At 40.6% G+C, this 26109-nt stretch overlaps 1 protein-coding gene across 3 annotated transcripts in view; it reads left to right on the top strand.

Moving 5' to 3' along the window:
• LOC122565348 (rho GTPase-activating protein 45-like) overlaps positions 1–26109 on the top strand; it is a 183608-nt gene that overhangs the window by 118814 nt on the left and 38685 nt on the right. For all 3 annotated transcript variants that reach the window (XM_043721229.2, XM_043721228.2, XM_043721227.2), the window contains exons 4-11: positions 2646–2730; positions 5367–5439; positions 9856–9931; positions 12243–12380; positions 13714–13778; positions 14769–14879; positions 17839–17919; positions 24370–24549. In XM_043721229.2, coding sequence (XP_043577164.2) covers positions 2646–2730; positions 5367–5439; positions 9856–9931; positions 12243–12380; positions 13714–13778; positions 14769–14879; positions 17839–17919; positions 24370–24549 — 809 coding nt within the window. The remainder of the gene's footprint in view (positions 1–2645; positions 2731–5366; positions 5440–9855; positions 9932–12242; positions 12381–13713; positions 13779–14768; positions 14880–17838; positions 17920–24369; positions 24550–26109) is intronic.

The raw sequence follows: 26109 nt of genomic DNA, 5'->3' as shown, positions 1-26109 counted from the left end.
TAAGGCTTCATATTAGCTTATGTTTGGAAATGATGATGAAACTGTGATGGGAAAGAGTGAATAACAGGAAGTTAATACTAATCCTGTAAAGTTTTATAAACATCTCTCCTGGGGGATGCTAGGGTGTGGTTGCTATTTGAGCCATTGTTCCATACTGTTGTGTTATTTAAATAACTTGGAACAAAGAATAATTGCGGTGCTTCAACCAATCCTAATTGAGCAGTGGTGTATATAGTCTGTAGACAATAGTTAGTCTAACTGTTTGCACATCTTCAACATTTAGAGCTCAATTTCCTTATTGGAACCTGTGTCTGGAGTCCAAAGGTGCCCTGGGGTTTTCACACAGGCATGGAGAAAGGTACCCTGCCCACTTTACAGTGGTGGGGAGCAGGGCTTTCAAAGCTCAGCAACCCATCTCAGATGTATCCCTGGACACTATGGGGCAATTTAGCATGTCCAATCCACCTAACCTACATATCTTTAGACTGTGGGAGGAAACCGGAGCAGCTGGCAGAAGCCCATGCTGACACGGGGAGAACGTGCAAACTCCACACAGTCGTGCAAGGATGGAATTGAATCCGGGTCCCTGGCGCTGTGAGACAGCAATGCTAACCACTGAAACATTAGATTCCCTACAGAATGGGAACAGGCCCTTCGGCCCAACAAGTCCACACCGACCCTCCGAAGAGTAACTCATCCAGACCCATACCCCATATTTACCCTTGATAATGCACCTGATACTATGGGCAATTTAGCATGGCCAATTCACTTGATTTGCACATCTTTGGAGTCTTGCACATCTGTGGGAGGAAAGCGGAGCACCTGGACGAAACCCATGCAGACCCGTGCAAACTCCACACAAGCAGTCACCCAAGGTGGGAATTGAACCTGGGTCCCTGCTGCTGTGAGGCAGCAGTGCTAACCACTGAGCCACCGTGCTGCCTGAAAAGCAACTTTGATTCCAGATTTCTTTAGTGAACCCAGCATTTTTATTGAAGCCATGGGAGAAATTTGAACCCATGACCCAAGAGATTCTTGACTACTAGTCCAGTGACATGACCACTAACCCTGTAACCTCAACCTGCATGGGAATTGAATCCACTTTATGGGCTCTACGTGACAAGCCACACCTTCAATTAACTGAGCAAACGAACTCCATTAAACTTTGTAAGTGTGTCTGGAGAAAACTTGGCAAACTATGTGGAAGAATTCTTTCGAAAAGGTTTCCAGGCTTTACCCTGATGGACTAGTTTCAAAGTGGAGTAGAAACTGGATTCATTTTGGACTGACTCAAGATACAAAATGAAGGTAGGTGGGCTCAAAAATACAGGCATGCCTGACCCTGTTCCAGGTGCAGCAGTGTTTCTGCTGAGGACCTAGCGTGGTTGCAAACCCCCACAACATCATCAGCCCAATGATTTTTCTAATCAATCTGTTAAATGAATTTGCTGGTGAAACCCAGGATTGGGCCAGGGACCTTATGATTTTGCTCTAATGCTCTCCCAACTGAATTATTTCAACCATCAGGCTGATTAAAAGACATCTCAAGGCTAATCAGGTTCTTTCAGTCAGCAACCCCCCCTCCCTTCCCCCACCCCTGTCATGTTAATGGTGATGGTCTAATAATCAATCAAATAGACTAACTTTTGTGGATTCATTTACTTAAAAACAGGGAAATACATTCCAGCAAAACAGCTGATTTTGGCGTCTACAACATTTAGAACTTACAGCAGACAAATTGTAAGGCTGAGTCGCAACATTGTATATGCTCAGCACATGGAGTCCTTTAAGGTTTAATGGTTGGAATTTTGAACAAGTCCACAAACTGATGGAAGAGCTGACCTGTTTGTTATTCCCTTTCGATGATTCCCTAATCCAGCTGCTTGCTGCTCTGTTAGCCACAGTGACGTTCAGTTGCCATGTTGGTGTGTTGCTGCCTGATGGTAGCTCTTTTTGGCAAATGGATTCGAGCTGTTGACACTTTTTTGAATTTGGGATTTGAGAGAAGGAAAGATGATGCCATTATCCTGAATTGGATTGACGCCTGGTCCAGGGATAATATTCTGCTATTCTAACTCCAGCAGAGGCTTTCCCAACAGTTTAGATTTCTTGCTGATTTTCCATTAAAAAGCTTCCCTCATCATTCCAGAAATGTTTGGAGCAAGGCGGCATGGTGGCTCAGTAGTTAGCACTGCTGCCTCACAGCACCAGGTCTCAGGTTCAATTCTAGCCTCAGGTGACTGTCTGTGTGGAGTTTGCACATTCTCCCTGTGTCTGCGTGGGTTTCCTCCTGGTGCTCCGCTTTCCTCCCACAGTCCAAAGATGTGCAGGGCAGCTGAATTGGCCATGCTAAATTGCCCATAGTGTTATCAGAGGGAAATAGGTCTGGGTGGGTTACTCTTCGGAGGGTCGGTGTGGACTTGTTGGGCCAAAGGGCCTGTTTCCACATTGTAGGGAATCTAATCTAATCTAAAAAGTAGATACTTAGAAATGTAATGAATATTGAAAACGAGCATTGTGTTGCACCCTTGTTCCATCGGACTGTTGGCTTGCTATTCCAAACTTGCGCCAATCCCTGTTTAAATATAACTTGCTTTTAAGTAAGGAGCTATATCCATTAAAACATTTGCCTCTTCTTCCTACAGGCTTCCATTATGAATCTAACAATGAGAATGATAAGAAGGAGTTTGAGAAGGCAATTGAGACAATAGCAGTGGCATTTAGCAGCAAGTAAGTAAATTGTCGATTGGCAGCTGCCACAGAAGTTTCAACAAGACAACTGATTGTAAAGAGGTGGAATTAAATATTAAAGTAATTTAAGACTTTACTGCTTAAATCAAGATTGTGTAACTGTCTCATGGCTCCATCATGTTGATGTTTTTCAAAAGTAGCTGAAAAATGTGTTGCTGGAAAAGCGCAGCAGGTCAGGCAACATCCAAGGAGCAGGCAAATTGACATTTCGGGCATTAGCTGCCTGACCTGCTGCGCTTTTCCAGCAACACAGTTTTCAGCTCTGACCTCCAGCATCTGCAGTCCTCACTTTCTCCTAGTTTTTCAAAAGTAGTCACTAAATTATTGTGGATTGACAATGAACCCCATTGATGTATTTAGGACAACTTGTGTTCTTGCCATTAGCCAAATCCTGATTACCAGAAACCTGAAGGTGAAGTTGAGGGGCAGAGTAAGAGGGAAGACAGTGGCAGGAGGGTGGTCTGGGAGACAGATTGAGCTTTGTGTGTTTCAAGGTACGGGATGAGTTGTGGAAAGTGCACACATAACCAGCAGTTGCATCACATATTCTTCTTTTTTAGCCTGCTGATTTGAATAAGGTGCTTGCTACCAGCTGTTGAGGTGAATAGCATAGATGCTCTCAAGGGAAACCCAGGTTAGTACATAACCAAGAAAGATATGGAAGGGTATTCAACCAAGGTTATTGAGGTAAACTGGGGGGGGGGGGAAGCTTGTATGTACCATAGAATATTTTGGCTGAATGGTCTCTTTCTGTGTTGTATACTTTGTGGAATGCTGTTGAGAACCCACATCCTATTTCTTGTTTTATTTCTGCTTTTGCTTTTGCATTCTCATTGGTCTATGCTGAGTAGATGATGTTACTGGCCATGGGCCTAGCAGTGACCAATCAGAATGAAAAGAAAGATAACGTGAGTACATTCCCTGTTTTTATTAAAAAGAAACAAAACATTTAAAATGCAGGTTTTTGATTTTTACTTCTGGAAGTTGCAAGTCTACATGATATTGTGAATGTTTCTTTCTGTGATTTTTCTGTGAATGTGGAATATGTTACAAAGGCTGTGTTGTCCAGACTTTGTACTTGAAAATAATAATAATGCTCTGTTTATATTCAGATACGGCTTCACTAAACAGGAGGTATCAAAAATCGGCATGTTTGGTTGCAACCCATTGGCCCTCCTCAAATCAATTACAGTTTTTATATTTTTGCTGAAACATTGAAATGATCTGATAGAATTCTGAAGTCCAATTTTAACTAGTTTGAAAACCTAATCTTTAAAATCAGGCCCACAGGATTTTGAGCACAGAGGGAGGCCATACTAGTTTAGCTCAGTTCTCTAATTTGTGATGCAGAGTGATGTCAATAGATGGGTTCAATTCCTGTAGTTTGGATTTACCATGAAGGACTCTCCTTCTCAATCTCCTCCCCTTGCTTGAGGTATGGTTAAACCACCACCAGGCACCTCTCTCTAATGAGAGACAGTAAAACTACAGTGACTTTACCTTTGTAGTGCATGTGTAGTACACATAGAGAAAGGTGATTTACTTAGACATCAATTTGCTCCATCTTGGACTTTGTGGCTCTTTTGCTGTGAGTTAACTTTCAAAATGTAAATGAGAAGAATGTTGTATATGATTGGAATTTAATTAACGGCAATAAAACAATAGGCCATGGAGGCAATTTTAGAGATTTAATGCATCATCTTGAGCAACGGTGCCATCGTGTGAAACATCGTTGCTATTTCTGTCCCTACTTATTGGCCATACCCAAACAATTCCAATAGAGGCCACTATATAGCACTTGAATGCCATTTATTCTTTACAATGTTAACTGTGTAAGATGTGTCAATTAATTAAAAATGGGCAGAAGAGGCTATCGATACTGTATTGTCCACTTTATGTTATTGCATAGTGTCTCCCTCACCCCAGAGTGGAAGCCTTTGAAGGTTTTCTCAACCCTTTCATATCCAAGAAATGCTGAAACCACTATCATACCCTTTGTTCATCCAGAAGACCACTTAACTCAGTACAAACTAAAGAACAGATCTGACCATCTTGGTTTGGATAGGTCACCAATGAAGTGTTGGCCTGTGGACAATTTGAACAATGAGAGTAGTCTTTGTCATATCATTACTGTTGTGTGTGTGTCTGCTATAGTAAGTAGTGTACTTACCTGCTTACTTGCTTGTAGTCTTAGCATTGAAGATAGTGATATGTTTTAACACTAACGCTGAGAGCCTCTACAACATGATGGTGAAATATTGGTTTTTGAGTTCCCACTGAAGAGAGATCCCCACCTTTTCTGGGGGGATGGAGGCGGGGAGGGGGGGAGGGGGGTGGTGAATGGAGAAGGTGCTTAGTGAAAGGAATGTCCCACACTGCAGGGAGAAAAGATTCAGAGAGAGTCAACCCAAGTTGTTCTTGTGGATACCCTGCTAATCAGGTTATTAGGAGCATTTGTGGATCTAGGAGTAAACGTCCAGTTGATCTTCTGGCTGGAGCATTGGTGAAGGGAAGTGAATCTAACTGTGTAGGAGGATTTTTTTTTTAAATTATGCAAATAGAAATGTGGAGTTTGAGTTTATTGGTTGCTTTAATCACTGTTTCCTCTTTGGTAGTGTCTCTGAATTCCTGATGGGAGAGGTGGACAGCACAACTCTGTTATCATTGCCACCAACAGATAAATGCAGGGTGAGTTTATGGAATGAGTCAATGTGCTGCAAAGATCTCTTTGCCTGTGTGCACTAACCACTTATGAAAGTTTGTTTGTCTAATCTTTGTTGATTAATTTCTGGTCAAACTTTGTAAATTCTGGCCATTATTTCTGCTGAAGAGTTTTGAATCACCAGAATTGTAAATGACCTCTCCAAAGATGGCACTGAGTGTCAGTCAAAGGTTTTTACTCCTAAGGTTTTGTTTCCAGACGTTGCACATTAAAGGGATTTATTCCTAATGCATTGCCTTTAGTTTTCGAGCTCAGTGACTTCCTAATGTCTCTGTGCACAATTTTTCAATGTCCATGAAGCAATTAAATAACAACCAGGTTTATCTGGGAAAGTCTGGGTCAACATGAGGTCACGTTCCACAAACTAAATCCATTCTACTACAAAATGGTTTACCTTTTAATATTTTAGTTAAACACTTTGGAGACAAAATTTAATTTTATCTTTGCTTTGTACAGTTAATTATTGTCAAGCAAGTCTTTGGGTTGGAAACTAAATTAGGTTCCAATTCAATTGCAACGGCCATATTGAACCTGTGGCCTGTTCACCACTGCAGGATTCCTTTCAAATGTTTATATAACCTCGATGTAAATCCTGTTAACCACCCAAGATAACAACCAGTCTTCAGTGTTGGAGGACGTTTCTGTTCAGAGTTATGATTAAAAAGAACAATTCCATATCATTTACAGCTGAACATTCACTTTATAAGATGGAATGCCTCTTAATCGCCTCCTTTTCCCTATTCCATTCTACCCTCTATGGCTGGTCTCTGAAACATCCCCTCTATTTGTTAATTGTGCTTTCATCCAATAAGCCCATTCTTTGTAATTTGCTGTTGTCCTTAACTCTCCCTTTTTCTTTTAAGCCCATTCTTAAAATCAACCTCTTTATCTGAACCTTTTATTGTCCACCTCCCACATTGTACCAAAACTTCTGTTTTTGTGTTTATGCCTCTATGAAGCTTCTTGGGATGCTTTGGCTATGTTAAAGATGCTGCACAAATGCAATCTCTTGTTAACAAGATTAGCACTGTCATCAATGGACAAGTGAATTTTCACTTTACAGTGTAAAGGGCTTTCAGAAGCATGAATTATGGACCAGCTGAAGATATCAAATTGATTCTGTTACCTTTAAAATGGCACATGCCTGTAAATGAGCCATTTGGATTTAGTGCTGAAATATAACTCTAGTTTTAACTGTGTATGGTGTGTGTGAGATGTGGGAATACTGGGCCTCACTTGCATGGCTCCTGCAGTGGGTTTCCCTGCTCTGATTGGTTCAATTTAACAAGGGAGTCGAGGTTTATTGGGGGTGAGCCTGCAAGGGCAGCAAGCTGAAAAGTGGAGTTACAATTTCAATTAGATCAACACTGATTGTATACATTGACAAAGCAGGCTTGATAGACTGAATGGCCTGTTGCTTCCATTTCTCCCTATTTGACCTGTTCTTATGGACAGGAGCACAAGATGAAATGCAGCATACTATCACTGGGGAACAAGCTTCCTCACTTGAGCGAGCAGACTGGGAAGGGGAAATGACTTCCAGGAGTAGGGACCCAGGAGAGTAAAACTTTGGGAGGAACATTCTCGTTCGTCTTGGCCTTGCCAGGAAATATTTTGAAAACTTGAGGCCTTTGGGTCTTATCTGACTCCTAACTCCTTTCCCTGTGAGGTTACCCTAGCAGTAAAGCCACAATTACACTTGTCACAAGTTATGTAATACGGGGTGAATTATTGTCAATTCTCAGAACTGGCCTTATTCTTAAGAGGTGAGATGGAGGCACCACTGAAAACACCTTTTCAGCTACAGTTGGTGAACTGAGATGTTGGCAGAGTTCTGTTTCCTGCCTACAAGCTTAAAAGGCAGTGTCCCATGGTTGACACCTAAGAAATAGGATGGGTTTGACATGTATGTTTCTGAAAGAAATCGCACTGATGCCAGTATCCTGTGAATTGAGGCAGTCTAACAGTGACAACATGATCCCATCACACCAATTGTTGTCCAGCCCTGCTGAAAACATCTTCTCATTTTACTTGATTTTCCTGACCTTTTGGAGTTGAGTGTATTATTTCCAAAGAGTCTGAATATTTCCACTAAGTTTGAAATGAAATCAAATAACCTTTTTCTGTTAAGAAGTTAATAGTGTCATTAGTAAGCCATCGTATTTGGCTGAGGAAATAATGTAATTACATTGCAGGACTTACAGTTCAGGCACAGGGTGTCCTTTTACAGTCTTCAAGCTACAGTAACATCAAGTCAACGACAGTCTGCTTTGGTCAAAATGTTCTCCAAGCATTGAAAGTAATTACAAAGATGGTAACACCCTTGCTGCTTTATTTAGTTTTTTTTGCGAAGATGCAACTCCTGCAAGTAATCACTTGCGTTCTGTAGGGACAGAGGATGATTGCAGACTCGCACATTGTATTGTTACTGGATAAGGTTTAGGAGGAGGTGACTTCTCTTTTGTTGTCATCTCATCTACCTTAATTCGGAGACTGACATTAATTTGGAGACTGACATTAATTTGAACCCTCGCTGTGATCAGCGAATTCCTCCAAGACTGTGATCACTGTCAAAGACGTGGGTAGCTCAGACACAGAGAGATTCTTTTACCTCAAGATGATCCCTCTTGCTGCTCCCTAAGGTGAGGAAATTTGGAATTCACAAGGTGTTGTCAGTGACAGATACAGATATGTTTACTGCATATTGATCTGTACCTGAGTGAATGTGTGTTGAGGTATGTAATTAGGATGGAGAATGTACTTGTTGCATGAAAAGTTTGAAATGCCTCCTGTCTGTTTTCTGTTGGTATTAATGTTGTTCTTAACCATCTTGTATAGCTCCAAAGCACTATTATATACATCCAGCAGGAGGAAAATAGCCCTATCTATTGCACCAAAAATTCAAATGCTTTTTTTTTTCACGGTGAAAAATTGGCTGTATTCTTCTTATGAAAGGCTTTTTTGGTTCCAGTATACTTTTTTGTTTTTGTTTTTGTTTGTTTTGCCACACTTCAACTGATATTCCAACTGAACCAGCCTCCCAAAACTCCACTACAGGATGGTGTCAGTGGCAGATTATTGCCAACAGCTATAAAGGTATAATCTCATAGTTCTGTAGAGTCCATCAAGACAGGTGAACGAAACAGTGGGAGAGGAAAATGACATATGTACTGCAAGACACAAGATACATGCTCAAAACATAATAAGTGATCATTAATATCTGACTGCTTCTTAGCCTAGCTATTGGTTAGATCCCTACAGTGTGGAAACAGGCTCTTCAACCCAACAAGTCCACACTGACCCTCTGAAGAGCAACCACCCAGACCCATTTCCATACCTTCACCCTGACTAATGCACCTAACACTATGGGCAATTTAGCATGGCTAATTAACCTAACCTGCACATCTTTGGACTGTGGGAGGAACATGGAGCACCCAGAGGTGTGTATGTGTCGCGTTCGCATTCGTTCTCTGACTGTGGTCCGAGTAAATCTAACTCAACACTGTGCATGTATCTCTGCATACCTGTGGGTGTGTGTACCCAAACTAAACTCCGAACACAACCAGCTTTATCTCGTGTTACAAGAAGGAAAACTGCAAATGATGGAAATCTGAGAATGATGGAAAATGCAACAGCTCAATCAATGTCTCTGAGATAGCAAATAATACACAGACTGGTGGGAACTTTCATTAGAAGAGACTTGTTTGGGCAGTTTGAGGTTCAAATAAATATGAAACTTTGAACTCAAACTAAATTAACTTAGAACTGAAAATAGAAGCATGAAAGATCTTGCATCACCACCAACAAAAGATTGATTCAAGGAGCTCAGGATTTTATAACTTAAGTTGCTTGTAATAGCAACATGTTATTCCATTTCAGCTGGACACAGTGCTCATCTGCTGCATCACTTCTGGGTAATTTATATTTTTATAGTCTTCTTTGCGCAGTAGAGTTACAAGAAAATCAGATCTGTGCGTTGCTTAAGTATCGCTATTCGTTATGAAGGCAAATAGTTGCTCTGTGTCAGTATTCAAGAATGTTGACTTGCAAAGAAAGCAAAATTGAAATTCTATTAGTTTCTTCTCGGGAGATGCAACATTTTTAATGTTTTCGCAGTAATGCAGTTTTACTTAGGAAGGTAAATTAGAATTCATGGAGAACCTGAACGAAGTACTGGGCTAAATCGCATTCTGGAATGTTTTATATTTTGTGTAGTGAATATCATAACTGATTGAAAGGTCAGGCCTCACAACTTGCTCATCCATAATTTGCAGAAGATGGTTGTTCTAAGATGATGAGGTGGAAGTATATCTTAGTATTTGATCTGAACGTTCGCTTCATTCATCTATGCACAAGTCTAATTTCCTTTTGTGTGTTTTCAGTCAATGGAGAATCTCTGTGGTGGAATTGCTGTACAAGGCGATATGGTACAAGTGAAGGATGAGTTCAGTGATTCAGGTAATATGTACTTCTGTGGCTTTTAGCCAGCATGGACTAAACACAGAATTTTTTTGAAAGCATGAAGTAACAAATCATGCATGTGTAACAGACTAATAATCATATTGAATGAGGCAGTAAAGACTTTCACAGATTTACAAGGGTCTTATTGTAACTCTCTGCAGTTTGGGGAACAAACACCAGTTTCTACCTTTCCCTTCCTGATCCTTTCCCTGTCCAGAAGCCAAATCCCCACAGCTTTTTAAAACAAACATATTACACCTTATTACCTAAATGCCCAATGAACCAAAGTATAAGCACTACTCCACCAGGGCTACCCCACTAACTCCACACATCATCTGAAACCAAACTTATCAAGTTCCACATGTACGCTGAGTTCTACACACTACCAGCTCTCTTGACCTCTCCGTGGTGTCAGGTTGCTTGTCTAACATGGATGAGCAGTAATCTCCTCCAATTAAGCATTCGGATCACTGTGCCCCATGACAATCTCATTTCCTTTTAGTGCCAAATCCATTATTGGTCACTGGTTCAGGCAGAATTCACTTTTTCCAACCTTTAACATCCTTGTGGATCCCAATCTCTGCATTTTGTGTTCCAGCAATACAATATCTTGCCTGTTTTCACCTGGGTTTGAGTCCATCTGTTCCTGAAACTCTCATTGTTATCTTTATTACCTTCTGACTTGACTATTCCAATGCTGCCGTTGCTGATCTTCTACCTTTATCACTGGAAACAGTAGAAGTTCAAAAGAGGTTTTGGGGTCTGTGTACACAGTCACTAAAATGTGGTTATTAAGTGGAAACAAAAATCAAGCATGCAGGTTGGATTTTTGTCGTTCTAATAGGCGAGCCAGATTAGAAAGGAGAGGAGCACGTGCTTCAACCCCACAGAGCCCTTTATAGACCCTCCTGCAGTACACATTCAGCATATTGCAACTTTAAAAATTAGATGTTGACCATATGAGGATGCAATGGCGATTCACTAGAATGTTATCGGTATTCCGGGGCCTCAATATTAAAATTTCCATACACGTGTTGTAATTCCTCTGTGCTATTGCTGTAATTCTAGACCTATCATCGACCTTTGTAATCTGCAAAGAAATCTGTATTCATTCCATTCTGATTTCTTGACCGTCATTTCCTTCATTCCTTGAAATGCCTTAAACTATCCACATCCTCAGCTCTGTAATTCCCTCCCAAAAGCCCTCTGATTCTCCTTCTCTATCTCCTTTTAAGATGCTGCCTTAAAACCTACCTGTTCAAAAAAAAAACCCTTGGTCACATGTCCTACATCCCCTTTCTTGGCTCAGTTCAAACCAATGAATTGTCTTGTGGGGTATTATTCCACATTCAAGGTGTTACATCAATGCATCATGTAGTTGAAATACTGTGGTTAAACATTGTCATTACGATGCAGGGTGCAGTCAAGCCAACTGATTGAGACAGTTTATGAAGTGTACACAGATGTTGAAGCCAACTGGTCAGAAAATGGATTTCCATCGTCGCAATAAATTCTTATCAAACAAAACTGTTGCATGAAATCAGTACTAAGAACTTGCGTGAGGCAGTTCTGTGATGGACATTCAGAAATGAATAAGAGATTTAGTTTCAGCCCCTATTATTTGCTGGTGTGCTGCCCCTGGACGTCTGGAGCTGCAAATAAGCTTTTTTTTGCTCCCATGGCCATACACACACTTGGCTGTTGCTTCACATTTTCACTGGGATCACAAAGCTGTGCTAAGAGTTTAAGCTGTTGGACTCCAAGCCGCACATTTGCCCACTGGCTTTGGGTCTTTCTGGAAGGCAGTAGCCAGGACACTACGACGATCTCTAATGATCCCTAGTTAAATTTACTACACGCTAACATTTCCTGTAAAATCTATGGCTCCCAGTTCAGCAGCAGAGCCTTCTTCCTTCAGGTCTTCACTTCGCCTGTTCGGACAAACAGCAAACTGAGGCAGGCCATAGGGAATTCATTCTCTCAGCTCAGCTCATTTGAATGTTAATAAGAGAGCTGTCCACTTCAGCATCCTACACAGGCCAAGCCTTGTCCATCGAAATTCTGGCAGAGAATTGTTGAAGGGAGACATGGTACATAAAGTCTCCATCCCTTGTTCTCTTCAATTCATCTAGAAACTGAGTATTCCCTGGGCAGTGACAATTGTGAAAGCGGCTGTAATCTTTTAAGAAAGCAAAGAATCCAAGCAATTCACACGAAACCCATTTGAAAATGAATCTTTTATGTGGAGCACTCTAAGTAAAATATGTCTTTTTTTCTTCCTCTTCTTTCTGTTTATTTCTGATTCTAGGCTGTCTTTCTGCAGAAGAAGTGGATATAATACTTCAAAGGTCTGAGGGGGGTGTTGAAGCTGCTTTGCAATATGCCAAAACCGTTTCCAAGTACATGAAAGATCTGATCAGCTACCTGGAGAAAAGAACAGCTTTGGGTGAGGGACTGTTGGGTTTGTCATTGTTACATTCTGGCTAAGAGACGTAGTACAATGCGGACACATCATCCTGTGGGTGTTGCTTTCTGTTTGGCAAGTCCAGATTTCAAGATGTTTTTGGTCACTTGTATCAAAATAGTTACCAGTCACTTGAAAACTTGGTCAATACCTAGTGGTGACCAAACAATTGGATTTAGTGGTGAGTGAAGATCAAACACAAGTTATGAATTAGAGCAACCAATATACTGGATTGTAGAGAAGCCCTCATTGTGGCGAGAGATTATAATTCCTTCTAATGCTTTCATTTCTGTCGCACCTTAAAGATAGAAGCATATGTCACCAAGTCAAACCAAGGAAAAGATACTAGGACTGAACATGACCAAAAACATAGTCAGTTGAGTTGGAATTCATATCTATTAAAGGTAGTGATAGACATTGAAGGAATTGAGTAGGGGCTTCCAAGATCTTTTGGCCTAGGTCACTTTGCTGCTAATGGTGGGAAGAAATGAGGGAGGGCTGCACAAGAGGCCAGAGCACCAGAGAACTAGTGACAGGAAGGTTGCATTAATACATCATTTAGTAACAGAAATGTAAAGAAGCGAAGCTGCTAAGGGATTTAAATGCAAAGGGGAGAATGTAATATTTTCGCCGTTGATAAACCAGGAGCCAGTGTGATGGCTGTGACAGGCTGACAAGAACTGATTTTGAATAGATCTTGGGAAGTAGAGTGTTTCTTGAGCTGCTTGTTTACAGTGGCTGGAAGAAGGGAGTGGGGAGAAAGCAGAACATTGGAGGAGATGAGCATGAAGATGGATGAGAGTTTCAGTAGCAGATGGGTTGAGGTAGAAACCACAGAAGAATTATATTATTTCAAGATTTGGAGATGCCGGTGTTGGACTGGGGTGTACAAAGTTAAAAATCGCACAACAGGTTATAGTCCAACAGGTTTAATTGGAAGCACTAGCTTTCAGAGCGCTGCTCCTTCATCAGGTGGTTGTGCTGATGAAGGGACAGCACTCCCAAGGCTAGTGCTTCCAATTAAACCTGTTGGACTATAACCTGGTGTTGTGTGATTTTTAATATTATTTCAATCTAGTCAACTGAAGGAGATCAAACAAGTCTCAACTGATTGTTACAGGCAAATGTCTACAATAGATACCTGATAAATCTCTTGTCATTATATCCTCCAGTTATTTGTGTGAATAGTATTTAACAGTGAATGAATTCAGTAAGAAACATCATCAGTATAAAGTGAAAAAAAATGTATATGAACAGTGCTATGTGATTACACGCTTCCTGTTTATGACAGGAGTATTTTGTATTTTTTCCGCAGAAATGGACTTTGCCAAAGGGTTGACAAAACTGATCCACACCTGTAGACACACTATTACTCAAGAGGTAAGGAAATGGACATGAATGAATAGAGCTTGGACAGTACTTACTGTTAAATTTTAAAATGCACTAAAGCAGCTAATTAAAATTCAGTTTACTTCTGGATTTGTTCTCCTACAGCAGTGGTACGTGATGACATGTAGGTAGTGTACAAGTCTCATTATGCTCTCTCTCTACAAACGGTCACTTCATACCCCAGTCCAGTGTTTTATGTTGAGACTTGTACTTCTGAGATAATCCATTTGGAGGGAATTGCAAATACTGTGAACATAAGCAGGTTAGAGGTTGGGAATTTGTGGCAAGTAGCTCACTTCCTAGCTCCCCACAGCTTTTCCACCCTCCACAAAGCACAGGTCAGGAGTTTGGAGGAATACTCTCCATTTGCTGGGTGAATGCAACTTCAACAACATGCGACGCTCAATGTTGTTCAGGACAAAACAGCCCGTTTGATTGGCACCCCATCCATCACCTTCAACATTCACTCCCTCCTCCGCTGCTGTATCTTTGCTACAGTGTGTACCATCAGTAAGATGCACCACAACAACTTGCCAAGGTATCTTTAAGACCTTTCAAACCTATGATCTCTACAACTTGAAGTTCCGAGGACAGTAGGCACATGGAAACAACACCAATCCCCTCCAAGTTGCACCTCACCATGTCTTGGAAATGTTTGGTGATTCCTTTGTCCTAGAACTTCCTTTCTACCTACAACACAGACTGTAGCAATTCAAGAGAATTAACTGAACTAATCTGATCAGTACTTCACTCTTGTACTAAAAGCAGTGAAACTAAAAGAAGCAAAAAGGGATATAAGATTATCCCATATTGTGCCAATTTTAAACATAAGATACAAGGAGTCCAGTCGGTGTTATAGTCATAGCTTTCACTTGATTGTACACTGGAACACTTTTATGTAACATACATTGCAATATGTTACTTCACTCTGTGTCCTCTTTGAGTGACTTATATTTTAACATCAATGCTTTGTTTGTTTAGTATCATGTCCCTTTTCTGTCAATTTACTCGCTGGCTCTGGAACAGGACCTGGATTTCGGACAAAGCATGATACAAGGAGTTAACGTCCTCCAGAACCAAACCTTCCTCCAGGTAACCAGATACACTCCAGAACAAGAATCCAGAAATTATAATAGATTTATTATTGCATGGCAGTCAAACGAATGGTGTTTCTTGGAGGAAATGAGAGAATATTTATCTTTTTAAAACATTTTGCATGCGAAATACATCTTGTTTTTAAGTATCTGAGGTTAACATTCATTTCATTCAAGTTCATCTCCTGTGGCATTGCACACAAGAAATCAAGACCAAGTCACGATTGGGTTAAAGGGTGCAGAATATTTAGATGCAAGCACTTGGGAGCACAGAGGGAAGGAAGTCCTTATAATGGTGATTTGCAACAAATTACAGGAGGATGTTATTTGCCTAATCTGCAAGATTGTTAATTAGGAAGTGACGTTCAACCCAAGTGAGATGTATTTGATGATTAGATTACAATCTAATAAATATGGGAGGTCAGTTATCCCTTGGAAGATGAAAGTTTTTGATAGATTAGAGGAGCAAAGGAATCTCTGAATATGCATTAATCATTAAATGTTATGTCACAGGTTAGCAAAACCAATGCAGATAGCAAATCAAGCATTAGAATTCATTGCAAAAGAAATAGAATTGAAAATTAAGGGGATGATACTAAATCTGAGCCAATGTCTCACTTTAATATTTCATGCAGTTCTGATTGCCGTAACATAAAAATGAGAGAGAGAGAGCTACTGGAGAGGGTGAGAACAGGTTTAAAAGAATGATACCAGAAATGCATGCACTGGACATATCCAGAAAGAATTGACAGGCTCGTACTCTTCTGTCTTCACAGAAGGAAGTAGAGGGGTGATCTAACAGAGGGGTTTAAAAGCGAATGTTCCCTCTTGTGGGAAAGAATGTATCTACAGGCCACCAATATAGGATAGTCACCAAGAAATCCAACAGGAAATTCAGAAGAAACTACTTCTTAATTCAAAGAAATAAAGAATATGGAGTTTGCTACACAGGAAGTGGTTGAAGTGAATAATATATAGTTTTAAGGGGAAACAAGACAAGCACATAAGGGAGGAGAAAATATTTGGTTAAGATGAGAAAAGACCGGAAGAGGTTCAAGTGATGAATAAACAACAGCATTAAGTAATTGGGCTGAATGACATGTTTCAGCGCTGTATATCTTGTGTAGGAATTAGGAGGTGGATAAAAAGAGTGCAGTGAGATGAGAGGTGGGGTAATGGGGAAAGGTATGAGAAAGGAGTAGATGGAAAAGAGGATGTGGAAAAGATTAAAGGAGGTCATGGGGGGCATCACGGAATGTCAAGCAGTGAGAGGTTCAGAGTTACATTCTTTATAAGCCCATTATGTTATATATTGGATTCAGGACAGACTAGTACGTGTTTTCATCTTGCATCCAGGTAGCACTTTTCAGCAGGTGTTTCTTCATCCAGTCTATGCAGAAATGTATGAAAACAGTTTACAATGTGTCAGCAAAAGTAGGATTGTAAACATCACCAAAACCAGTGTTGCATGACTAGCTTGCTCTTCCCCAGCCGCATGTTCTATGAAGAGCTTTGCAATGGGACATGTTAGTGATGAGGTTTAAGCACCTGCTGACTGATTGGTACAGGCCAAAGGTGTCTGTCCTTTCTGCTGTTTCCCAATTTGCCAGAAATCCACCTCTTTGGTTCTGGATCCAACATCTGGAGCAAAGGAATCCTTTCTTCAAAGGATTCTTCACCTGAGAACTAACTTATTTGCATTGTTAGTTGTGGAATATTTTGTAATATTTAATCATTCTTGCAAATATGCGAGTGAGTATATAGTTCACCTTGCAGTTTGAGATGGAGAAGCTGGAGTCGGATATAATGATATTACAATTGAGTAAAAGTAACTACAAAGGAACGATGGAGGAATTGATTAGAATGGGAGCCTAGCAGCAATGGCAGGAGTTTCTGGCAGTAATTCAGGAGGCACAGCAGAATATTCATCTAATAGTCTTCAATCTGAATTTTTGCCAAGGACCTCTTATTGAAGGAGTATTTGACTTGACATTAGTGGCTTTCTTTGTTCCCGGTATTCATCAGTCTTTGACAGCTTCTAACTAGTCATTATTTAAGAATCCAAATTCATTCACTTATTATATTTGAAGTCCAGTTGTGAGTGTATTTCACAACTTACTGTTAGAAATGAATTTCTGAGTTTGGGTCCCTTAGCTCAGACCAAACCCAAAATGTCAACAGCTTTGTACCATTCATACCAGACAAGAACGGGGTTCACACCTCAGCAGTGAGCAACACGCTCCCAGTTCTGGGGAAGGGTAACTCGACCTGAAATGTTAACTCTGATTTCTCTCCACAGATGCTGCCAGACCTACTGAGCTTTTCCAGCAATTTCTGCTTTTGCTTCTGATTGACAGCATTTGCAGTTCTTTCGGCTTTTAACTGTTCCCAGTGTTGTGTCACCCACATTATTATTAAAAACTGTGCCTGAGATAGGCAGACATCTTGTTAGAATGCAATGGCCTAATGGTGCCATTCAGACCCCAGTGCTCTTTATATCTCATATCCGCATTTGACATCTAGTTTGGGTTTTATCATAAACAACAGAAGCCAAGTAGCACTGGACCCAGAAGAGAGCTGAGCAGGCTACGAGAGCCCTATTTTCAAAATCTTCCTTGTGGAGGAATAGGGGGCCTCTCCAGCCCCAGGTTTCTGCAGACTCTCTTCATCACCTTCAATTGTGTTGTCCCCTCACCCATAATCCAGTTCCTCGACTGGTTCCATTTCCAACCATCGACTCCAGCTGCTGATCTCCATCCCAAAGTAAATGGCAGGAGAGAAGAGTCAGCTACAATCCTGGCAAGTCTGCGTTCTACCCACTCAACCTGAAGATCCTCTGGGTTCCCACTTTGTTGGGAGTTCAGCTCAATGACATTCTATTGATTATACTCTCATCAGCAGAGTGTGCAAGAGGTATTCATGCTGAATTTGTGAAATTGTCTTTTTTTTTGACATAGCCGTTAGCTGGAAGAAGGCTGGATCATGAAAAGCGCAGAAAAGAAATTAAAGAACAATGGCACCGGGCACAGAGAAAGCTGGTACGAGAAACAACTGAATTACTTGTCCTCCAAATTTCCTTCATTTTGACACACGGTTGTACACTTTAATCGGAGGGGATATTTTTATCTCCCCGTCACTGTAGTCATCCTACAGTCTGAGCCCGTTTTTCCCAGATATTATGCATTTGAGCTCAGGGTGAATCACTGATGATTGAAAATGAAATCCCCATCCTCCAATATTGATTTTTTTTAATTGACAGCCAAATGTAGATTTCCTGTGCTTTCCGTTTATTCTTAATGGCTCGATCTCAAATGCATTTCATATTAGAAAGTTTTTTTTAATGAATGATGTAAACTAACAAAATGCTTTACTAACTGTTGCATTTCTTGTTCGTGAAGGTTTGAATGCCCCTCTCATGTAGGAGTACAATGCAGACACTGCCTTGCAAATGTGTTTTCTGTTCTACACTTTTCTAACGTTCCCAGTTCTGGAAATGAGTCATGCCAGACTCAAACCTTTGTGTCTGACTCCACAAATGTGGCCAGACCTTTGAGGTTTCTCCAGCACTCTCTTTTTAGTTTTGTTAGTTTAGCCTTAACTAATTTTTAACTTTGTAGCTGCTTCATCTTACCAACTAGAGAGAAGTAGGGCCGCTTTAAGATCAATGAAGTCGACTTTGTGTTGAACCTCAGGAAATCAGAGAGATATTAAATGAATAGTTTGTATCAGTTTTTACTGTGGAGAAAGAAATAGAGGCTAAGGAACTCTGGCAAATACTTATTGATGATTTGAAAACAGTTCACATTACAGATGAGGAAGCGCTGGAGGTCTTACAAAAACCTAAAGTGGATACATTTCCAGAACCTGATCAAGTGTATCCCAGGACATTATGGAAAGTTAGTGAGGAACTTTAGGAGCCCCGGCAGAAATATTTGTATCATCTACGGCTATGGGTGAGCCATACGGAGGATTGGGAGGCGGTTAATGTTGTGCCTTTATTTAAGAAAGGCTGTCAGGAAAAGTCTGGGAGTGATAGACCTGTGAGTCTGACATCGGTGGTGGGTAGGTTGTTAGAGGTGATTCTGAAAGATAGAATTTACATGCATTTGAAGAGGTAAGGAATGATTCGGGATAGTCTGTATGGTTTTTTGCAAGGGAAATTATTTTTCACAAACTTGATTGAGTTTTTTGAGGAAATAACCAAAAACATTGAGGGCAGAGTGATGGACATTGTTTACTTGGACTTTAGTGGAGCCTTTGATAAGGTTCTGCATGGTAAGCTAATTAGTAAAGTGAGGTCTGATGGGATTCAAGATGAGCTTGCTAATTGGATACAAAATTGACTTGACGGTAGGAGACAGAGGGTCGTGGTGGAGGGTTGTTTTTCTGGTAGGAGGCCTGTGACCAGTGGTATGCCACAGGGAACAATGCTGGGTCCACGTTTGTTTGTAATTTATGTAAATGATTTGGATGAGCATATAGGAGGCATGATTAGTAAAGTTTGCAAATGACATGAAAATTGGTGGCATCGTGGACAATAAAGCAGGTTTTCTAAGATTACAAAGAGATCTTTTGGGTTAATAGGCCAAGGAGTGGCAGATGGAATTTAATTTGGATAAATGCGAGGTATTGCATTTTGTTAAGACAAACAAGGATAGGACTTATGGAAGGGCCCTGGGAGATGTTGTAGAACAGAGAGACCTCTACATAATTCTTTGAAATTTATGTCACAGGTAGACAGGGTGCTTAAGAAGGCATTTAGCATACTTGCCTTCATTGCTCAGGCCTTTGAGTATAGGGGGTGGAATGTCATGTTGACATTCTACAGGATGTTGGTGAGGCCCCTCCTGGAGTACTGTGTGCAGTTCTGGTTGCCCTGTTACAGAAAGGATATTATTAAACTGGAGAGGGTGCAGAAAAGATTCACTTGGATGTTGCCAGGAATTGAAGATTTGAGTGAGAAAAATAGACTGGGACTTTTCTCAATAAGTGTAGGAGGTTGTGGGGTGACCTTTTTATAGAGGCTTATAAAATCATGAGGGGCATAGGTAAGGTGAATAGCAAAGGCCTTTTCCCTAAGGTGGGAGAGTTCAAAACTAGGGGCATATTTTTAAGGTGAGAGCAGAAAAATTTAAAAAGGACATGTGGAGCAACATTTTTCACTGAGTGGTTTGTGTTTGGAATGAACAGCCAGAGGAAGTGGTGGATACAGGTACAGTTGTAACATTTAAAAGATATTTGGATAATTACATGAATGGGAAAGGTTTGGAGGGTCTGGACCAAATGCAGGCAGGTGGGACTAGTGTAGTTTGGGAAATTGGTCAGCATAGACTTGGTAGGCTGAAGGGTCTGTTTCCATGCTGTATGACTCCATAACTCTTTCTACATCAGTGTTCTCTCTTTTCACTGACTCTTTGCCACAGTAAAACCATGAGGAGCTGATGGTTCATCAGTAGCCTTTAGCAGAAACAATTAATCATCTTGGTAATAAACATTTCCAAGCTGTGTTATTACAGGAAATTTGAAAAGTTAAGACATTGTCCTCACCTGATCTTTCATGCTTGATCAGTTCTGTCAGGAGTTCTAATTAATGGTGAGAAATGGGGAGCTTCAATTATATTTTTCTTCAGAAATTGTAATGACCATACAGAGTGAAATCACCAAGTAGCAACCCTTGATCTCTCTTGGTCTGTATCCCTTAACCAATCATTGGATAAACTTGATGAACCACAAGGGAAGTCCAGCTATTCCTAATTCTTTTTACAGGGATGCACCTTTGGAGTTTTGCAACTTTTCAGCAAGGACAATTCTGATTTCAGCAATTGTTCTGAGGTGATCGAGTTGGAAGTTATAGCAATGGGCATAACCCATTCAACCCACAAGCCTGTTTTGGTGTTTGGCAAGATCAAGTACATTGACTCCATTACCCTAATTATTTCTTGATGCCCATAACTAACAAAAATCAACCAACCACAATCGTAAGTTCCAATTATTCATAAGTCCACAGTCTTTTGATGAGGAGAATTCGATTTGTGTGAAAGAGCTTCTCTTTTTTTTAAACCCCTGTAATAGGACTTAGCTCATATTTAAGAATGCACCCTTTTTATTTCTGGTATGGAAATTTTATTCTATTAGTAATCTGTTCTCAGTCATTATTTTAATGTTTCAGGCACCTCATTTAGATTACCCCTCCACCTTCTGTATTTAAGGAAATATGATGCAAACTTATTCTCATAATTTGACCTGCTAGTCCTACTATAAGAAGTGTAGAGGAGGCTGGTTAGCTCAGTTGACTTGATGGCTAGTTTGCCGTGCAGAGAGATGTCATTCCGATAGGAAGGAGACCATAATTGCATGCAATATTCCAACAGTGGCCTAACCAATGTCCAGTACAGCCGCAACATGACCTCCCAACTCCTGTACTCAATACTCTGACCAATAAAAGAAAGCATACCAAACGTTGCCTTCACTCTCCTATCTACCTGCGATTCCACTTTCAAGGAGTTATGAACCTGCACTCCAAGGTCTCTTTGTTCAGCAACACTTCCTCGGACCTTACCATTAAGTGTATAAGTCCTGCTAAGATTTGCTTTCCCAAAATGCAGCACCTTGCATTTATCTGAATTAAACTCCATCTGCCACTTCTCAGCCCATTGGCCCATCGGATCAAGATCCTGTTGTAATCTGATCTCTTCACTTTAACCACCCTCCCACTTCACCATACCCTTTTGGCTTTATCTCCTCTGTATTTTCAATGGTCGTAGCATCCGTTATTTTCACACGTCATGACCGAAGAGGAATGTTTTCTAATTTAAAAGGTCTACGAAATAAAATCTGTTGTGTGCACTTGCATTTCAGTGCTGTTGTTGGAAAAAGAAACAGAAAGGTGACATGAAGTAAAGCTTTCATTGTCTAAAATTAACCCAGGGCAACCACAGAGGGAACAGTAGAGCTTTTTGAAGCTGCCATTTTCTCCTGCTGCACTCACAGCAGGTATCAGATAAAACAACTGCAGGAAATGGGTTCCTTATGAAAATGTGCAACAGACAGAGGAAGTGCACAGGAAATAGTCAGACTGCTGGCAGATGAGCTTGCACTTGGTTTGACCCAAGCTGAAAGTTTTCTTCACAAAGTGAGCCACCATTTTTACAAACTCAGACTTCCCAATCTGTTCTGAAATTTGTAAAAATGGTGCCAAGTTCGTACATTTGAAGAAGTATGCAAAATAGACTGGAACAAGTCTCCCAAACGGTCCTCCATTTGCAGTTATGCTGTTATCATTAATTCTGCTCCCCCCCACTGAAGACATTCCTGCTGCCCCTTGTGTTTAACCAGCTCCTATTGCCTTCTGTTAACTGTCGTGTATGGTCACTGCAGTGTGCGAGTTGATGAGAAATGCCCGCAGGCCATTTAATTTCTGGGTGCAACTTTGCCAAGCCTATTGTGCACTTGTCAACGGAGATAGCATTGGACAGTGTCCAGGCATGGAAAACCTGGATAGCTTTCCCTCTTGACTTCTGGACTGTGGCACCATTGGCATTGTTCCAGCTGAGATCAGCAAAAAGCAGGAATTTATCTCGGGGGTTGGGGGTATTCCTGGCGTGCTTGAGTCAAAACTTGTGAATTACCTGCCAAATATGCTAGGAGGCCTAAACGGGAGAATGATTTTAATTACATTATTAGTTACCAGCAGAAGGCACAGTAAGGATTGATATTGATGACAGAGAATGATGTTTCACTGAAAAGTGTTTTGAGACTTTAAAAATAATTCGGAGTGAATTTGAGAAATGTCTGTTGGGTTGCTGTGGAGCGAGTTGAAAATAAATGAGAAGAATCTCAGTTACAGATTTTGGTGTCACATTGTGATTGCTACTCACACCAAAGGATGTGCAAGAAATTCCACCAAATCAGATACAAGTGCAGAGTAACCTCGGAGTTAAATCTTGACTTTAAAGGGCAGATGCATTTGTTAGGATTTATTTTGATTGGCCTTGCCTTATTTTTACTTAATGTGATACCGTCTGTGTAAAGGTCAGCCTCCTTTGAAAGAAAGAGATCTTGTCAAAATGAATCATGTAACAAGAAGACTTTTGGCATCATTGTTTCCTGGGTAAAAGCAGCTGTTGGAAGACTGAAAGAACAAATCCATGCCTTAAGGTTCCCCAGTATGAATCCAACCAACAGATTTTGCTCACCTAAAATACTTGGGTCAATATGAAGCTATCTTTGGAGGCAACACAGTGGCTTAGTGGTTAGTACTGCTACCTCATAGCGCCTCGGACCCGGGAATGAATCCACCTTTGGGCGACTGTTTGTGTGAGTTTGCACATTATCCCCGTGTCTGCGTGGGTTTCCTTAAGGTGATCCGGTTTCCTCCCGCAGTCCAAAGATGTGCAGGTACGGTGGATTGGCCATATTAAATTGCCCATAGTGTTCAGGGATGTGTAGGTTAGGTGCATTAGTCATGGGAAATGTAGAGTAATATGATAGGGGAATGGGCCTCTATGGGATACTCTGCAGGGGTCGGTGTGGACCTGTTGGGCCGAAAGGCCTGTTTCCACACTGTAGAGATTCTGTTCTATGATCAATGGGACTAATTAAAGCCATCTAAATTAATGAGTAAGACTCCAAACAGAGTGCAGTGCAGAGGGATCTGTGTGTCCATCTATATGAAACATGCAGGTGCAGCGAGTTATTAGGGAAACAAATGGAATTTAGGCCTTTATTGATATGAATTTGGAGTTTGCAAACATGGATGTCTTGTTACAACAGTACAGGGTGTTGGTGAGAATGCACCTGGAGTACTGTGTGCAGTTTTGGTTCCTGTACTTAAGACTGGACATTGAGGCTGTTCAAAAGCAATTCACTGGGCTGATTCTTGGAATGAAGGGGTTAACTTAAGAAGACTAAGGGATGATTTTATTGATACTCGAGATTCTTAGTGGCTTTGACAGGGTCAATGTTGAGAAAGTGTTACCTCTAATGTGGGAATCTTGAACTCGGGAACATAATTACAAAATAAATGCATTTAAAACTGAAATGCAAAGCAAGTTCTTCTCCTAGAGGGCAGTGAACGTTTAGAATTCTGTACCCCAAAGAGTTGGGGAGGCTAAATCATTGAAAGTATTGAAAGAGGTTGATTTTCAGAATATTGAGTAGTTGAGGGCAATGAGGAATCAAACAGGAGTTGAGACCTGGGGCAGATCAGCCATGATCATATTGAAGGGTAGGCTTGAAGGGCTGAATGGCCTACTCTTCTTATTATGTTCTTTTCCTGCTCATTTAGGTGTATTCATTCGGCAAATATAAACTTAACAGTGTGAGGCCACTTCTGAATGTATTTGAATTGACACACTGCTGCTCAGTAATAGTAACATACGCCTCAACATTTTTCTTTTGTGAAGCAGCAAGAGTTCCATCTGACCTGGACCAACCATAGCTCACCTCTGTCCAGTAAACCAGACTGACTTTCTGTTATCATCTCATAGCAAGAAGCCGAGGCGAACCTTAAAAAGGCAAAGCAGGCGTACATGCAACGTTCCGAGGAGTACGAGAAGGCCAAGATCCTGACAGTGAAAGCGGAAGAGGACCAGCAGAGTGCAAGCAGCAGTAACGCCAGCAAGACTCTAGACAAGAAGCGAAGGACAGAGGAGGATGCACGCAACAAGGTGAGGCCTGAAGAGTGAATATACTGCCTCGTTGTGGGCATGTTTTCAAACATTTTATCGTGTTTTAACAATGAACCTCTGTATTAATCTAATGTAATTTTTTTTTAAAATGGCATCTCGACCCTTTGTATGCATTCTAGCATATCCTCCTACTAATCGTTTAGCCCCTTAGTGTCATTGAATTGGAGAAAATAGGAGAAGCCCTGTGAACCTGCCACATCGTTCAGTATTATCGTGTTTGTGTGTGTTTGTGTGTGTGTGTGTATATACGTACATTCTCCCTGTCACTGTGTGGGCTTTTGTGACGGTTTCCTTTCAGAAAAAGTAGATGTCGATGGTATTGCTAATGCAGAACACAGGAAAATATACTTCCCCAATCATTAATTTGTTAAAAAGATTTTCATTTGTCAACTTACAGAGTAATCTTAGAGGGGCCAGAACCTGATTATCACTGGGTGCATTGAATGTTGATATTTGAACCAAATAGATAAACAGCCTGAGATCATTCAGACCACAAATAAGATTAAAACCCTTATCTCATTTTACAAAAAACAGACAACTAAAAACCAATCAATGTGATATACAACATGCATTCACTTGTCTTGAAGTTAAGATGATCTGGTGCTACGAGGAATTCATTAGATGTTCTGTCAATGGCATGACAAATGCAGACACAGAAAGTAATATTGCACATAAAGAATAAGTAATTTTGCAAGTTCTGGTGGCATATTAATATTGTAAAACGTCTTCAATCAGAAATTCAGATGGTGACAGACCTCTTGCTGTTATTGTATAATTTTCCAAAAGCCATATCATAATCTTTTGTTCTTTAATTTATCAGTGATTTTAGTCAATTTCAAACAAGCATTGTACTTGTTGTAAAACTGAAGGGAAAAGATGATATGAACATGTAAATCATGCTTCCTTAGTCACCAGTGGAACTTTTTAAAGTTTGTAATATAGGTGTGATGTTTCTGTGTAGACATGGGATCCATGGTGAGTTGGGAAGTTGGATACGAAATTGATTTGGTCATAGAAGACAGAGAATAATGGAGGGCTGCTTTTCTGAATTGAGGTCTGTGACCAGTGATGTTCCACAAAAATCAGATACATATATGTAATTTGCAGGAAAATATAGGTGAATTGATTAGTAAATTTGCAGATGATAAGAAAATTGGTAGAGTTGTGGATAATGAGGAAGGTCGTCAAAGATTACAACAGGATATAGATCAGTTGAAATGTTAGTCGGAGAACCGGCAGAGTTTATTTTGAACAAGTTTGATGTGATACATTTTGGGAGGTCAGGTGCAAGAGGAAAATATACAGTAAATGGCAGGACACTCAAAAAGAATTGATATACAAAGGGGATCTTGGGGTGCAAGTCCATAGCTCCCTGAAAGTTGCGCACAAGTGGGTAAGGTGGTAAAGAAGGCATACGGCATGATTGCCTTCGTTGCTTAGGGCATTGAGTATAGAAGGTGGCAAGTTGTAGCAAGGTTTCATCAGACCACATTTGGCGTATTGTGTGCAGTTCTGGTCTCCACCCTATAGGAAGGATGT

Source organism: Chiloscyllium plagiosum, unplaced genomic scaffold (assembly GCF_037043375.1).
Source record: "Chiloscyllium plagiosum isolate Xiang-an unplaced genomic scaffold, Cpla_swu_hap1 HiC_scaffold_28, whole genome shotgun sequence".
NCBI classification, from domain to species: domain Eukaryota; kingdom Metazoa; phylum Chordata; class Chondrichthyes; order Orectolobiformes; family Hemiscylliidae; genus Chiloscyllium; species Chiloscyllium plagiosum.
The sequence above is the reverse complement of the archived record's forward strand: the minus strand, read 5'-3'. Positions and strand labels throughout refer to the sequence as shown.